General features: G+C 46.6%; 1 protein-coding gene across 3 annotated transcripts in view; it reads left to right on the top strand.

Moving 5' to 3' along the window:
• Positions 1-1,892: 1,892 nt before the first annotated feature.
• GFPT1 (glutamine--fructose-6-phosphate transaminase 1) overlaps positions 1,893-16,318 on the top strand; it is a 38,726-nt gene continuing 24,300 nt past the window's right edge. For 2 of the 3 annotated variants that reach the window (XM_050910123.1, XM_050910122.1), the window contains exons 1-5: positions 1,893-1,944; positions 12,693-12,800; positions 13,214-13,321; positions 14,713-14,838; positions 15,655-15,713. In XM_050910123.1, coding sequence (XP_050766080.1) covers positions 1,938-1,944; positions 12,693-12,800; positions 13,214-13,321; positions 14,713-14,838; positions 15,655-15,713 — 408 coding nt within the window. In that variant the 5' untranslated portion in view covers positions 1,893-1,937. Of the gene's footprint in view, positions 1,945-12,692; positions 12,801-13,213; positions 13,322-14,712; positions 14,839-15,368; positions 15,532-15,654; positions 15,714-16,318 lie in introns of those variants that run through there. The other variant, XM_050910124.1, reaches the window with a different exon arrangement.

Raw genomic sequence — 16,318 nt, 5'->3', positions numbered from 1 at the left:
ACATGGAGCTACATTTCTGTATGCGTAAAATTCTGAGGAATTTGCACCAGATTAGTACGTATGAATGGATGAGTTGGAGGGATGCGTTTTTATAACATCAAGTATGGTATAGGTTTAAGTTGTAAAGTTTGGTGTTTGGTATTTGCTGTGCTGCTGACATGAACTAGGTATTTTGGGAGTGTTTATAAGGCCTGTCCATGCTTCTTCAGGTCTGGGCCATCCCTCATTGTAAGTAGGGTCATATCCTTTCATTTGTCTTCAGACAATGCTATAGATTATTTTAGGTTTGTAGTGAATACCTTAAGAAATTCCACGAGCGGTAAGAAGTCATGAACTGGGAGCTGCTGAAGGGCAGCAAAGAAACCCACAATACAGAAATAAACCAGCAGATGAATCGGGTGTGTCCAGTAGATCAGTAACAGAGTTTGAACAGCGGCCGGAGCTAAGGAGAGCAGTATTTCTGTGCCAACGTATATTGCATGTATTTCTGTTGATCACCTTTCTGATTTGCGCTATTACGATGGGTTAGTAGTTCCCTTCTCATCCGGGAAATCAACTTCCGCTGCCACAAGGCATTCAGCTTCCTAATTGAAGATGTGGAAGTGGAAAAAACCCAGAATTTGAAGTCAGCCTTCCTCCACCTTCACAACTGACGAAGGGGAACTAAAGCACCGAGCAGCTTGGTTCCAGATTGCTGCTCTGCACAAGCCAGTCCTAGGAACTGGGACTAACTGCCTTGGGTTGTTCCTGGGATGTCCTCGCTGCTGCTGAAAAGCAGAGGCGCAGCCGGGCACGCCGGCTGCCACCTTTTAATGTTTCTTAGAGCGGTGACCTTCCTGCTTGTTTGTGTTCAGCCAGGTTCTTCTAGAACCATGTTCAAAATCTACCCCTGTCCTGGTTTTTTGTGTATACTGACATTGTTGGTTGTTTTCTGGGCTTTTTAAGGAAACCTTTCTTTATTGACTTTAGCGTCAAGATAAAGATAAATGAACAGCCTTTTTCTTAAGAAGGGATTGCGCTATCTTTTTGTAGCCTTAGGCTTTTAGTAAGTTTTTCAAACAGTATTTGATCGTGGTAGTTACCCGTAGACAGCGTAACTAGGCCATCCAGCTGTATGAACAAGTGTATCGCTCCTTTGTCAGTCCCGCCATCGCCAGTCCCAGTTTGCTTTGCAGATTCCTGCTAATGGTTTCTTTATCTTGCTTCTGAATAGGTGCTATTGTAGGGCAGTTACAGTAAAAAAGGAGCAGATAGGCCACGCAGATTTGAGGGAGGATATATGCCGTGTTGTGGGGGTACAGGAGCCTGACGGTGCTGCTGCTTCACCGCCTGCGCTTGGAAAAGCCCTGGGGTGTTCAGGATTCCGAACCTGGTCCCCTCCAAACGCTGACTGCCGTTGAAAGGCGTGGGGCTAACCCCGCCGCTTGCATCGCTCCTGCCCGCTGTCAGTAGGAGTTGGTAGCGGGGTTGTCCCCTCTGCCGCAGTCCAGGGCCTGCAAAGCTGGCCAGGGGAACGAGAACACCCTCCCCTCTGTCTCTGGGCTGTCCCCGCAGGCTCCAGCCCAGCGTTTATTTCCACCGCCCCCCCCCTCCCCGCCGCGGCTGCACGAAGCGCCCGGTGCTCCGTCCCTCCCGCCGCACGGGGGAAGGACGGCGGAGAACCTTTTTGTCCGCCTCCTTTCCCCCCTCCCCCGGCCTCCCCCGCCTGTGCGGGGCCGCGGGCGCCGCCCGCCTTGCCCGCCCGTTCGCCGGCGGACGCGGATCCGGTTGCCACGTCCCGGGGGCCGGGCCGGGAGCGGGGCGGGGCGGGCGGCGGGGGCCCAATGGTGGGGCGGGCGGCGGGCCTGCGCCCTGGGCCCCCGCCGCGGGGGGGGCGGGCAGGCGGGCGGCGCGGCCCCGGCGCGCAGAGCTAGCGCGGCCGCGGACCGGCGAGCACCATGTGCGGTAAGGGCAGGGCGGCACGGCCCGGCGGGCGCGGAGCAGGGGAAGGGTCGGGGGGGGTGGGGTGTGTGTGTGTGTGAGCCGCGCAGCGCATCCCGCGGGAGGGGGCTCCCGGGTCCCTGCCCCGCTCCCCGCCCCGCTCCCCGCCCTGGAGGAGCAGGGCTAGGCAGGCCGGTGCCGTGCCGAAAGCGTGCAGTGGCGGAACAGCCCGGCCCCCGGGGCATCCCCGGCGATTTGAGCGGAAAAAAGGGGACTGGCCGCTTTTGCGTTGCCTCGGTTATAGCGAGAAGGGGCCCCATCTCCGTTATCTCAAAATGTCATTATCTTGTCTACGGTCCGCGTACGTTTCTCCGGGGGAGGCGTCTTGCAGCGTATTAATAACTTGAAAGGGCAAATTCTCCCGAAATTACGTGCAAATGTGGCCATAGCGTACAAAAGGCCAGCGCCCTCGGTCTGCGCGAGACACGACGGTACTAAAAATACGCTGTTTCCTCGGTGCAGAAGCCTTCAGGGCACTCGGTGATGTCGGTGGGTTTTGGTTCAGTGGCGGGTGGTGCTGAGGCTGGTGACACTCCTGTGCTGTGTCGGATAGGTTATAGGTTGTAGTTTTCAAAAGCAGCGAAGTGACTTAGGAGCCGAAGCCTCAGTGAACATCAGGGCTACAGGTTTCACCAGTAGCATTTCTAAACGTGGCTCTGGTCGTATCAGAATAACCACTCCCACTTTTAGGTGAAAAGTGGCATTCATTGTTATTTTTTTAGGCATTGCAACTTCTGATGTGGATATTCATACATTGCTTCAAGTTTACTCAACGTAGGTTGTGAGGCAGACAGATAAATTGGTTTAAATGTGACTTAGGAGTGTCTGTCTGTTGCAGGGTTATGCACCAGCTCATCTCAGTCTGTTCATATCCCAGTGGAGCTTCCCCGTGTTGAACACATGCCTTAAGTGAACTGGAGCACAAGCCAGTGAGGCTTGTTCTCCAGAGTCACTTAGGTACTTACCACTCCCGTTTGCCATATTGGTACAGTTACTCTTACCTAATCTTCTGGACACAGAAATATAATTTATCCTTTCTCTTCCTCTTTCTTTTATGTCAGCTTCATGTTTTTCCATGGAAATTTATGCAACAGTGATCTGTTGGCTCTTCTTATTTGTCTTTCCGCATTTCCTTCTTTGTTTTTTTTCTTTATTTTTGTGTGGAAAATTAAAACGATGCTCTAAGCAAGATTGTGGTTTCTGTACTTAATGTGCAAGTTGTCATTGCTTTCATTGTTTTTGTGAGAGCGAGCCGGTATCACCTTCAAACTGTCAAGCCTGTTGAGCGCTACAGAGAGGCAATCAGAAATTCATACTTCAGCTTACATTTAACACTATGTTAATTTGTGTTAAAAGTACAAAGTGGAGCAAAGCTAAGAATAGAAGGGATAATTATTATTATAAATAGCTTGCTGCAAGAATAAGGATGGTTTTGGTGCCTTGTGCTTGCCTTATTTGAGGTCCAGCCTTTGAAATGTGCAATATTAACATTCTGCTCTTTGTCTTTTCAGCTGCGATAAGCCCTGAAAATGCCGTGGGTAGTTACTTAGTTGCGTTCAAGATTTAACGTGTTTCTCCCCTTTTCGATATAAGCAAAGTTCTTCTTGAATATTGAAACGTTTTATGAAACAGTAAGAAAATCATTGAGGATTATTGGCTCTGTTGTTGAGTCTCGTTCTGGGAGCCAGAGATATATCCTATAGTGAAAAACGAGAAGAGGAGAGCATTAACTGAGCGCGTTAATACAGAAAAATAAGCCTTGGAAATTGAGGAGCTTCTGAACGCAGGAAGCGCGTGGCTGAAGACAGTTAGGGTTTTTGTAGGGAACAGGAGGAGAACTGTCTGGAGTCTGAGGGTGTTACCACATGAACTCTTGTGACTTGCGGTTAAGGGCAGTTGGCAGAAACTAAGGAATACAGTCTCCTCTGCTGCTGCCATTCGCAGTCCGGCTGGTGAGCGCGAGACAAAATTGACGGTGGTCTCGGCTCACGGTAGGAAACATTAATTGCAGTGGTGGTTTGGGCTTTTCTCCATACAGCAGCAGTAGACTCCAGCGAAGGAACAAGGTGAACAAATAGAGGCGTTGCCCTCTCAGATAGTCCTGCAAGTGTCATAAATAGGCAGAGCTGGCTTGTAGGTACTCTGAGTACCTTCACTAACAAAGCTTAATTGTCCCTCCTAAGTGAAGTGACAGTAGTCTACATCTTGGGAGTAGAGGGCTCTGATTTCTCAAGCTGTGGCCTCTGCAAGGTCTGAGTAGCCATGTTACGCAGTGTAGTGACAGCTGTGCGGGCCTGGTTGCTTGCACGAACCCTCAGACAACATTTCTGTAGTAGAATTGTGAGTCAGGATATACGTTGCTTTATCTTGTCACGCTGTTTGGTGGGTACGCAGTCCACGTTCAGATTTTTATCGAATTCGTCTCAGATAGAAAGGTAGTTATTGAGATGAGTTTTTTTTTAAAAAAAAAGGTGACAATGCTGCTATTGTTATTTGAATTCTCCCTGTGACAGCTTCAAGACTGGAATTACCAACACAATGTTTTCAGCATGCTGATAATCTGATGTTCAGGTTTACGTGTGCGTGACCTTACCAAGTCCTGTGATCTGACGTGCTCGTACCGCTTGACAGGTAAAGGAAAGCAACCTCAAAGTTCAGTTCCTTGATGCCTAGCATAAATGACAGGCTTGCTGTGTAGATGTGCTGGGTCTTTGTTTTTAATAGTGTTAGTGAAAAATAGGTTTTGTTCTTGCTGTGTGTTACAAACTTGCAGTTTGACGACCTAGCCAGGTATAAATTGGGTGTGCTTTGGTCCCAGTGCACCAAACCTGTTCAATGGCATCTATGAAATAGTTTGGAAAACAGGTTTTTCGAGGTAGCCAGGCTCGATAGACTGTTCTGTAAATAAGTAAACCTGTTGTATGCCATGACTGTTTTTAACGACAAAGAGGGATTGTAGAATTTAGGTCTGGTATTACTAGTGATTACTGAAGATAAAAACGGGCTTAAGAAAGACTCGAGTTTCAAGCTTTAGGGTTGCACGTACATCAGTGGGGACTGCCCTCCCGCCTGCCGAAATACCATTTGTACACCTAGGTGTATGCCTTTCTGTGTGAGTAGAAACACACAGAGTAGTTGCTCTTGGCCAGAACAAGTCCTTAGAATTGATGCACTGGTCGTTTACTCTAGACAGGAGAAATCCTGCCCTTTTTAGCTGGGGAGAAAGGTGTGTGCGTGGGTGGTACAAGAAGCATCCAGTGGACGAATGTGGTTCTCCACCGAGTGGATGTTTTTCTGCTTTGCTTTTTTCCCAGCGCGGATTTGATGAGTTGAACGTAAACTCTCCCATATACAGCTAGCAGACATAATAATGATAGTCTGCTTGTTTCTGACCTTGCGTTCATTCAAACTGTGCAGAATTAGTGTTGTTTCAGTACGCAGGAGTTGGCACAGCATTCTACCTCACCGAACCACCGGGCAGCAAATAATAGGAGCCCGCTCCAGTGGGTTTTGAGCATTGGTTCTGGGACTTTGTTCTCTGCTACGATTAGTATCTGTGTTACAACGTGCAGTTACTGCCTAGTGTCTCCCCTGCTGTAGTTTGAAGAAAAATATTTTTATCGCTTTTCCCAGTCTGTAACGTATATTGTGTATGTGATACTTAGGAGCCTGCATCTAATTTGTTGAAGACTTGAGGCCTAATAATCATCACCAGGATAAAGGATTCTTTGGAATTGCCAAGTGGATGTACTGATACCATCGTCTGTTGAAATGGTTTTAACAGTATACAGTATGGTATAAAGGAATTTGTAAATCTGACAGTAAACCTAGCCTGAAGGCTTTTTTGCTTTTGTGGGAAAAGGATTAGGAGAAGCTATTCCTGAGTAACTTCACGTATTCAGGACACTGGAGAAGATCATTTATTCTTACCTGGAAGTGGTGATTCATTTGATTTGCCTGTGAACTTACCATGAAATAAAGGAACACGAGCACCGAAAAGGTCGTGGGAAAATGAAGTTCTCAGAAAAAGTGTTTTAGTGACTGTCAACAATAGAAATAATGAACGTCCATGTGATAAAAATGCTCTTCTGTTAAAATCTGCCAACTGTTTATAGGTAATTCTTTATGTAGCTGTCATTAAGAAGGCCTAGGTTTTGTGCTTGAATATTAAAAATTGGTTCTAAGAGAGAGTTGAGTTTCACAAGCAGCTGAATACGTGTTCTGCTGGTGGTTCACCAGGTAAGGTTTTTAAGACAAACCTGCAAGAAAGGAAATGTTTTGTGTTCTAAAGTATTTTGTTCAAGATATTTCACTTAAGAGGAGTATATACAGGACTTCTTACTATGGCGGGTCTTAGTGTGATTCAAGAATTGTACGATAAACTGACATACTTTGAACAAGTCTTTTCAGTCCATACGTGCAAAGTCCTGTGTCAAGTTACTAGTTGAAATGTTTTATTATGTTGTAAAGCGTGACTGCTCTTCTAATCCTGAAGTATATTAGTGTCAAGTCCTGAAGTATATTAGTGTATTCCAGAGAGGGGTATTGTGTTTTCTGAGCCTGTCAGATATAAATTCCTGTAGTGTGCTTGCTGCTGTCTTATTTTAGCTGGGAATTCATGATTGTAAACAGTGCTGGACTAGAATGAAGTTCACAGCGGGTTTTTTGTTTGTTTGTTTGATATAGCATGTATTTCACCTTGAACAATGCCAACTCAAGGCTTGTCAAGGTAGCGTAATTAAATGTCGTTCATATATCCTGGTTTTCTGTAATACTTCCTCTTTCTGGCTGCTTCTGGAGCGTGAGTTACAGAGGGCAGGTGTGGCGTTATTACTGAGAAACACTTGGGTTGAATGGTGCCTAAATGCGTCAGTTGAGCTGAAACTGAACCTCCTCTTTTCAGGTCTGCTAGGGACCTGAAATTTCCAGTGGGTTGGTTTCAGGAACGTTCTGCTTGGACTTCCCAGATTTCTACATTTTCAGTGCCTGGCATCTAGGCTGGCAAGGGCAATAAGCTGGTGGTGCACCAGATGGGACCCTCATGGAAATTTGCTGGATTTGCGTTGGAATTTCATCAAAACCAACATGTTCCCATTGACTGTTGTGATTTAAATGAATTGTCACTTTGACAGAAAAATTGGGGCTTTGTGACAGTGCGCTCCTCACGGAAGCCTTCAAGCAGCTGTAAAGAACTGTGCAGTTGATATCTTTTCATCTTTTGAATGGTGTAGATTGATTTGAATGTAAGCACAGGGAGGGAGAGAACAAGGCTTTAACAAGGCATTGTGATTGGGAGCAAAACATGTCTCTGGTGTGTGGAAGAAAGGTCTTTTATAGTCTAACCTACAAGGTAGAGTTGTGTGCCGTGTTCCACCTTGGAGAAGGCTACGTTTTGTAGCTGGATGAAGTGATCCTTTGTTCAGCTTTTGAGTAAAAAGAGGTTCTTTTCTTGAACGGCCAGGGCTTTGCATCATGCTGGGATGTAAGTGTCACCTGAGCGCCCTTTGACTCGGCACACCCGTGTTCCTTGCTGTACATTTACGTAGACGGGACCGAAGGCTTGAGGTCTTAACTCCAGAGCAGAATTTTATCTGCAGAGCCCCTGTTGGTGGCTGCTGGGAGAAATCAACATTTTTCAAAAATACCCTTAGGTCAGTGAAGCATAACAAGCATTTAATGCTTTGGGTCTTTTTTTCTCATCAGTGTTTCTGTCGAGGGCAGTGGAATTGTACTTAAAAATGGAAGTGCTTACAAGATGTGATGGCTCATATATTCCTGAATAATCCAATAGTTAGGGTAGAGCCAGTAAAAATGCTGTTTTCTAAATGTAGATTGAAACTTTCTCCAGCTATGAAGAATCACAGCATTATGGGATGTTTGAAAAGGGGAAAATGAAATGCATTTGAAAATGTTTCCAGTAAATGAAACTGTTATTTACACATAATTCATCATGATCAAGTGTCATAGATGGGTGATAAGCCTTCAAATATCTGATTTTAGCTTGCAGATTAGCAAGTCGTGCATTTAGGAAGACTCGTGTTCATTTTCAGCAGCCTTATTGTCCCATTTTTTACTTAAATTATGCATAATTTTTTACATATTATTCTATTTATTTTTATTTCACTTTTTTCCTGTTTTCTCTAAGGTGAGTTTTAAACCTGCTTGTCTTACTTGCCTTCTCATTGGTAAGACGTGTCAATCACAGGTGAGTTCTTAGAATTTTATTTTCATAGTGACGTCTCCATTACCACTCCAGCTCTTTTCCTGTCAAGATCTAAACGCTGAACTGAATCAAAACTGAATCTCCCAATGTTTACACGGTCGTCTTTTTTTGAAGAGTGTGTCCGCATATTTTGCAGGGTCAATACTGTATTTGCATTTCTTTTAGTTGGCTTGGTTTTCGTAGTCTCTGTGTTTTCTGATAAGAAGCGCTGAATTCCGTGGGGTTTTTGTGGGGTTTTTTTTTGTGGCATTCTTAGTCTTAGATTCAGATTTTTTTCGCAGTCCTCATGAATAATCTTAATATAATTGTGCTGTAATTAATAGATTTTTTTTTTTCCAGTGCCCAAGACAAATGCCAGGTTGACTCCTTTCTAGATAGATGTTTTCTGTTTGTTTACAGTACAAGTAGAAATAAACACTACTGTTTTTCAGGCTCATTCCAGATGAGCCATCCCTTCCTGGAGGAAGTCGGTTTCTACTTTGTGCCCATTCAGTACATGGCATTTTGTGGTACACTGCTAGCAGTTGTGATCTGTGACAAGGACTCAGTTTTGGGTCACTTGGTGGTTGTTTTTTTTTTTTTTTTTTTTAAGTTCAGGTGTGACTGAACTTGTTGAAATGTGCAGAGGAAGTAACTTTTCAAGCCACTGTCTGATTTGGATTCAGATTTAACAAAGATGTCCAAAGTCAGCCCTGCCTAGCGGGAAATAGTTCTGGTTTTAAGCCATTTTTTTGGTTCAGAAGAAGTTGCAATACTTGTGCCAGAAGCAGGATGGAGACTAAAATGATCAATTCACATTTACAAACATATTTTATGAAAGGAAAGAGAGTTTCTGCCTAATAATTGTGGCCATCTATCGAGTTAGACTTCTTTTCATGTGGAGGACTTCATTTTAGTGGCCTTGCTGGGGCACCAAGCATCTGTGTGGAAAGTGCTGTGCAAAGTGATCTTTGCTGGGGCTTTCAGCGAGACGCTGTAGTGTTTCCTTGGTGTCCCCCGACCCCTCCGGGCTGGGTCTGTTGTATCAGCCATCAACAGATGGGTTGGTCGGGTGTTCAGGAGGGGACGCACGCTCCGTGCTTTCTGCGGGGCCATTGAGGTGACTGTGTTGGGCCCCCCTGGACTGTTTCAGTGGAAAATACCCTCCTTTAAAATGCAATGTCAGGGCCTGGAAACAAGTTGGGTTTTTTGTAGCTGTGTGCCTGGTAGCGTTATGGGGGTGATGCCTGCTGTCCCTTGGGCACGGGGAGGACTACTTTCACACGCCTCTGGCATGCTGCTGTTTGGAGAGGCCTGGAGGTGCTGAGGGCAGCCAAGACGGGATGTAAGGCAGCAGAGCAGACTACCTACAATAAGCTTGCTGTCCTGTTCTACACTACTTCCCCTCCACCTTTCCTACAGTCCTCTTTTCTTCTCCCTTCTTGGCATGTGCCCATACATATCATACCTTTTGCACGCAGTTCCTTCCCCAAACTTTACAGTGGCTCTGTTTCACCCTTTGCATGCCAGCTGGACAGCCTTGTTCCATTTTTGTCCCCCAGTCGCTCAGCGCCATGCCCTGCCAGCGAAGAAGGCCTCCTCTGTGCTCCCGTCAATGAGGCTCTTGTGCCTCTCGCACTGCTGCTGTTCACTGGAAAGGACTTCCAGGAACTGTTTGGCTGCGGCCAGCCTGACGTTCAAACTCCAGAGCACCTCAACGCTCATCATTGGTCCCCGTTTGCTCAAAAGAGCGTATCCCACACCACCGAAGTGGCCTTTGGTGGTGTGCCGTGGTAGTGGAATAACTCAGGAGGTAGCTGTATGCCTGAGTGGGACGGGTTTTGCCGTAGCGAGATAGCTGAAATGCCGCCGAGGGGGATGCAGAGATGGTAGGTGCTTCTGGAGAGCTGTTTGACGGGCCCAGCTAACGGCAGAGCGAGGAGCTGCCCGGCGCCGTCAAAAAGAGGTATAAGGCTCCAGGGTTTGGGTGGGAATGGGACCCTTAGCGTGTGCTTCCAAGGTTCATAAAACACGGAGAGAGGTTTCAACTCTGAAATTATTTAGCTAATTTGGAAAAATGTAAGTGGCGTTCATGTTTCCGTAATAACTGGTGCTGGTTCTAATTATGCCTTCTGAAGTAGCTTTACTTTGGATGCCATGGTAGGTGGCTTTGGTGTAAAGGGAAATGTCAGGAACTGCTGGAACCCAGCCTGCCTTTTTAAAGACATCTCGTGTGCTTGATTTCTCTGCTTTATGGTACCCACTTGTTATTTTTACGTGTAACGCTACCGCTGCGTTGGGCGTCTGTTTGGGAGGTTTCTGGTAAATATGGAGAGAGGGGCTTTTCCAGCTGCTTGCTAATAAAGCAGTCTGCTTGTACTCCTGTTGTAAGACCTGGAAGTCATTGAAAGGATTTTAGGCGTCCAGGATATAGGTGAAATGTGCCGTCCTTCAGCCTGGATGACAGCTATTTGGAGTCAGTTCACTTGTAAACAGGGAGGTTGCTGTTTGCCTGAAGAATGCAGTTTTTAGAAACAGAGTGAACTAAGTATCCCAAATTGGAAAACTTTTTTTTTTTTGCCAGAAGGGTGGGGAGGAGGGTTTGGAGATTGAGAGCGTGGGGGAAGTATCCTTCAGAGGAGGCTTTTGAAATACAGCAGAGGTGGTTAACTGCTGTCAGTGTTTTATCTGTTGAGCTTTTAGCTGTGAATTGCGAGGTTTGTGGAGGAGGACCTCACCCTGTCCGTGTAGTTACTGGAACCAACGCTGAAGTTGAACAAATGCCATCAGGAGATGGCAGCAGCAGGCCTGTGTGCATGATTGGTTTCGGATGTCAGGAGCAATGGAAGTGAAACTGCAAATTTTTGTAAACTTGGTCCTGATAGTCTTGCAAGTGGGTATCAGAAAAGGCTTTGGGTTTTGGTGAAATGAAGGTAGAAGCTAAAGAAACCACGTGAAAAGCTCCTTTTTTTTCCTTTTTTTTTTTTTTTCCCTTCATCTGACTAGGTGGTTTAAGAAAGAGGAACAATAGCACGTGCATCTAATTTTTTGTAGCAATATGGAAGAAAATAAGCGAGACATGGTGTGCTCTTTTTGCAGCGGCACTGCAGGGAGATGGACCTTCTAATACTGGTGCTTTGGGAATGGGCAGGTGAAGCTTCTGACAGACCTGTCCTGAGACCTGTAGGCAAAGCCCATGGAAAAGGGAGAAGGAATGGGAGAGTGTCAGAGTGGTACATGGCTGCGTGCGACCTTGTCGTCCCTGCTCAGGCTAAAAAGTCCCCTGTAAATGTTTCAGCACTTTGCTGTGTGGTATTCAGTGCATCCGTCGACTCTGAGTAGCCCATGTTTCTACTTATAAAATAAATTAAGATACCAAAAGGCTTTGAATTATTTAGTTTAATTCCAAAACACAAACAGCTTAAGAATGCAGTTTTTCAAATGTTCTTTAAAATAATCTGTGGGTAGACATAAAGATGTATGTTCCAGAAATGATCTTGGGAGTAAAATTTTTCACGTGAATAAAAGTTTGGGAACTGTGCGGCAGGCTGTATGGCAGTACCATCAGGAAAAAAATCAAAGATTTGGGATACCTTTAAAAGGGCTTTGTTTTTGTGTGTGTGCGTGACTGGACTGCGTTCTCCTCAAGAGGTTTTGATGAAGTTTCTCAAATTACAAACCTTGAATTACCAGTCACTTACATATATGGACGTTTGTGTGAAACCTGTCTTGCTTCTATTCCATGCAGATATTTTTCTCCTTTAGAATGGCAGACGGGGTGAAATGGTAGATTGCAAGTACAGCTATTTCTAGCATCCAGTCGATGTCTGCTCATGCTACTGCTTCATGATGGCACCAAAGGCAATCTTTCTGAAATAGAGCCATAGTTGGCATTAGAGATCTAGGAATTTGTGTCCCCCTCACTGCTTAAAAATAGAAGCAACAATTTATCTTCCTTTGCAACCTACAGGAAAAATAGCTCCATTAGTTTGAGGGTGTTAGTTTGCATGAGTTAAATGATTTTTTTCTTAGTGAGTCTGTGGGAGGAACTTAGAGAAAGCTATTCAAGGAAGAATTCCTTTTGAAGGTGGTTCTTGAGCATGCAAAGCTCAGTGTTAGTGAACCTTGAGTTTTTCAAGTGGAGCGATTTGTTTCCTGTCCCCTGCATGGTCTCCTGACAGTTCATTCTGTTGTGTAGGTCCAGCTCATGTGGAAATTCTTTCTCCCATAATGCCCAGGCTTGTCCTGTTTAGTTGCTTTCAGTGTCATGAGAAGGATGCTGGCGTTTTGTGGTTAGTTTCGATCTCTTAAACGTTAGTGACATCTTCTCCGTTGGACCTCAGGTGGGGTAAGGAAAAGCTGCAGACGCGGTGGTACCTTCCTGCAGGGGGTTCTCAGTAGGAAGGCCTGTTTGAGTTTTAACTTAGTGCGCCGTACTCAGTAGATGGAACATACGGAGTTTCCTCAGCTGTGATTTTGTTATAAGATTATGCTTTTTCCCCCCATACAGGCATCTTTGCTTACCTGAACTACCATGTTCCCCGGACAAGACGGGAGATCCTGGAGACCCTTATCAAAGGGCTCCAGCGGCTGGAGTACAGAGGCTATGATTCCGCAGGTAGCTCTCTCCGAGCAACAGTGGTTCTTTTTTGAGTTTTGGCTTGTAAACGATGATTTTTGTGGTGTGTTTGTGAGCGGTTTCTACTGTCTTCTGCTTTTGAAGAAAGCTGAAACACAAATTGCATGTGCCTGTGATCATGTGGTCAGAGGTTTGGATTAACTTTCAGTGTACAGATTTCTGTAAACATTCTTGATGCCTGTTACCTGAGGCTTTAAAAATACCTACGAGATGACAAAGGGAATGCTCACTTCTAACCTAAGGGGTTTCTTGCCTTTATTTGGAGGGTCAGCTGTGGGGAGAAAGGGCACTGTAAGAAATAAAAAGAAATCGGCAGTATTTGTTTATATAAAATACTGTAATGTACTTTCTGCACTTCACACTCGTTCTTCCTATTCCGTGGCGGTGCTGAGGTGTGGGAGTCGATGGCGGAAACGACAAAGACTGGGAAGCTAACGCTTGCAAAATCCAGCTTATCAAACAGAAGGGGAAAGTGAAGGCTCTGGACGAAGAGGTTCACAGTATGTATTGCCCTTCCGTTCTTGGCCTGCTCTCTTTCCTTGAAATGTCCTCTCCTCTCATTTGTGTTTTGAATATCACCTGTTTTGCCTGGAAACACTCTGTTTCCAAATAACTTGTGTATGAAGTGCCAGCGATGTGAACAGTCATGTGTGTGCTGTGAAGAACCCAGTGATCCTGCGGATGTTGTCATGAAGTTACAGAGAAGTCCTGATTTCTCAAGACAAATGAATCACATCCTATTAAAGTAAAATAGACCTGAAAGACATTTTAGAAAACAGGCCAAAAATAAACCCAAGCAAAAAACTCCTTAAACTGGGGAAAGGGTAATTACTGGGAGATAATTATCAGAGACCTGGAGCTTGGGCAAAAAAGAGAAATGCTCTAATAACTTCACCAGTTGAATTTTAAATTGTCATATGTAACGCTTGTCCCAACTAAAGCTGTCCATCCGAGTCGTGATGGGCTAAGCCATTGGCTTCAGGAGAGCGCTAACACGTGTGTAACTGTCAAATTGATGAGAACGCAGAGAGCGAGGCCGCCTGCACCCGTTTCTGCCTCTTTGCGTTCCCTCGATTTAAACGTTAAGTTCATTAAATCTGTGCACAACGCAAAGGAACACACAGTTGTTGGGTGTGGAACGCAGGTAAGCTGTGTGAGAACAGGCGGATGCTTTTCAGAGGAGTCAAGAGCTCTGGTTTGCATTCAAGAGCTACTGTGTTGTTGTAACTTAACTTTTTTTAACCCGTGCTAGCGTTAACCTCACGGTGCAGGCTGCTGTTTATCCAAAAGGAAGGTGGGTAGATCTAATCTTAGCGTAGAGAACACCAGGAACTGAAAAGGCTGGGCGAGGTGGTACGTGCATTACAGAAATAGAAGATACACAAAATATTTCTGAAGAAATGTTTGCCTGCTCAAGAAAATTGCAGGATATACAGTTTTAAAGAGATTGTGGAGACACTTGTGGAACAAAAGGAGTATTTTATTCCGAAGAAATATTAATACTAATGGTATGCTTTCTAGAGACAAGGGTTAGTGATGAATATTCTAACCATAGTGGTATGTAACCATGAAATGGGCTGGTTCGGTCACAGCTGACAGCGTACGGCAGGTGACGGGATGGCAAGGTGCACCCCTGAGAGAGAAAACTAAGGCTGGATTCTTTCTTAAAAGTTGTTTTTTATTTTGGCGGGGTGAGGAATGCGGGGAGGTTGCTTGTGTGTGCCTGCGTCCTGAAGCCCCGGAAAACACGCTTGATGTTTTGTTGGATTTGCCGATTTTCCCTGTCAGTGTTGGTGTCTCGTGGACCCCAGAGGCCTGGTGAGACTCCCGCGTTGACTTTGGGGTAGGGCCGGCTCCTCAGTACTAAAAACTTCTCCTGCTTCTGCTGCAGAGCAACAGGACATGGACCTCGACATCGAGTTTGACGTACACCTTGGAATCGCCCATACCCGCTGGGCTACCCACGGCGAGCCCAGTCCTATCAACAGCCACCCGCAGCGCTCGGATAAAAACAACGGTAAGTGTGTTTGCTTGAGGAACCGTGCGCTCCTCAGCAGGTCTCGGAGCATCTGGAAAAGCTTGCTGCCGTCTCCGATGCCTGGTGTGGCACAGGGAGCGGTGGCCGGGCCCAGGGCAGCGGGTTTATTGCAGGCCGTGACGCCGAGCCCAGTTACTGTGAAGCCGGAGGGGTTTGGACTTGATTTCTGGCTGTGGGGCATGTTCGCAGCAGTGAATGATCTCAGGAAGGATTGGGATTAGTGCCCAGGGGTGCGGGGGGTGCATGGGCGCAGTGCACGGAGGAGGTCAACACAGGATGAAATCGGACGGTAAGAATTTTCCTGGCTGTTCTTTGGAAAGGAATTTTGTATACTTTTTCCCCCCCCCCATTTACTTATGGTTTTTTGATAATCACCACTGTACGGGAGGGGCTCGGTCTGCTCTGTGCTGCTGCAGCGGGCAGCTTGGTTCGTGTTCGGTGTAGCCGCCCGAGGAGCGGCACCGACACGCTGGCGGGAGGAGCGCGGTGTTTAATTGCTTCCAGCAGGCTGGAAACTGCCAAGCGCTCGAGTGCCTCCAGGAACTCCACGGGATCGCAGCAGCCCTAGTCCCAGCCGGGGCATTATCATCCTCTGCCGTTACCCGCCATGCCAAATGGGGCAGAGCAGGGAAATCGCACCAGGAGGTGCAACTCTCCTTTTCCTTCTGCCCAGTACGGCTTTTCACACAATAAAGCTTTGTGGTCTCTGCTGTCTGTGTTGCGCGGCCGCGGGCGCCCGCTGCCTGGCCAGGGGGCTGGTGCCGGGGCTGAGCGGGGCCTTTCCTCTGTCTCCAGAGTTCATCGTCATCCACAACGGCATCATCACCAACTACAAAGACCTGCGGAAATTCCTGGTGAGTGACCCGTGTGTGTGTGTGACACTCCCTCCCTCACACTCCCACTCCCTTTTGCTCCCACATGCTTCCCCACTCACTCCCCCACTTGTATTCTCACGCTCAGTTTCCCACTCGCACTCCCCACTCACCCCACTCACATTCGCTCTCTTCCATTCATGTTCCCCCACTCATACTTTTGCACTCGCACTCCTACACTTACACTCTCACACTCTCTGCTACTCTGAGTACATTCTCACACTTACCCCCCATTCCCTCCCTACCTCACTCATACTCGCCCAGTCACTCACACTCACCCTCCCACTTACATTCCTCTTCACTCCCCCACTTACACTCCCACTCACTGCATTCCCCCACTCATATTCTCGCATTCACACTCACTACCCTACTCTCACACCCCAACTTACACTCCCTCCTCAATCCCTCACATTCCCACTGAGACTCACTCTCCCTCCCCCGACTCTTACTCCCTCCCACCCCCCTCTCTCTCCCACTCCCACTCCTCTACTCGTTCCCTACTCAGTCTCACACTCACTCTATCCACACTCCCCACTCACACACCCCTCATTATTCCACTCTCCCTCCTCCACTCACACTCATCCATT

Source organism: Gymnogyps californianus, chromosome 23 (assembly GCF_018139145.2).
Source record: "Gymnogyps californianus isolate 813 chromosome 23, ASM1813914v2, whole genome shotgun sequence".
NCBI classification, from domain to species: domain Eukaryota; kingdom Metazoa; phylum Chordata; class Aves; order Accipitriformes; family Cathartidae; genus Gymnogyps; species Gymnogyps californianus.
The sequence above is the reverse complement of the archived record's forward strand: the minus strand, read 5'-3'. Positions and strand labels throughout refer to the sequence as shown.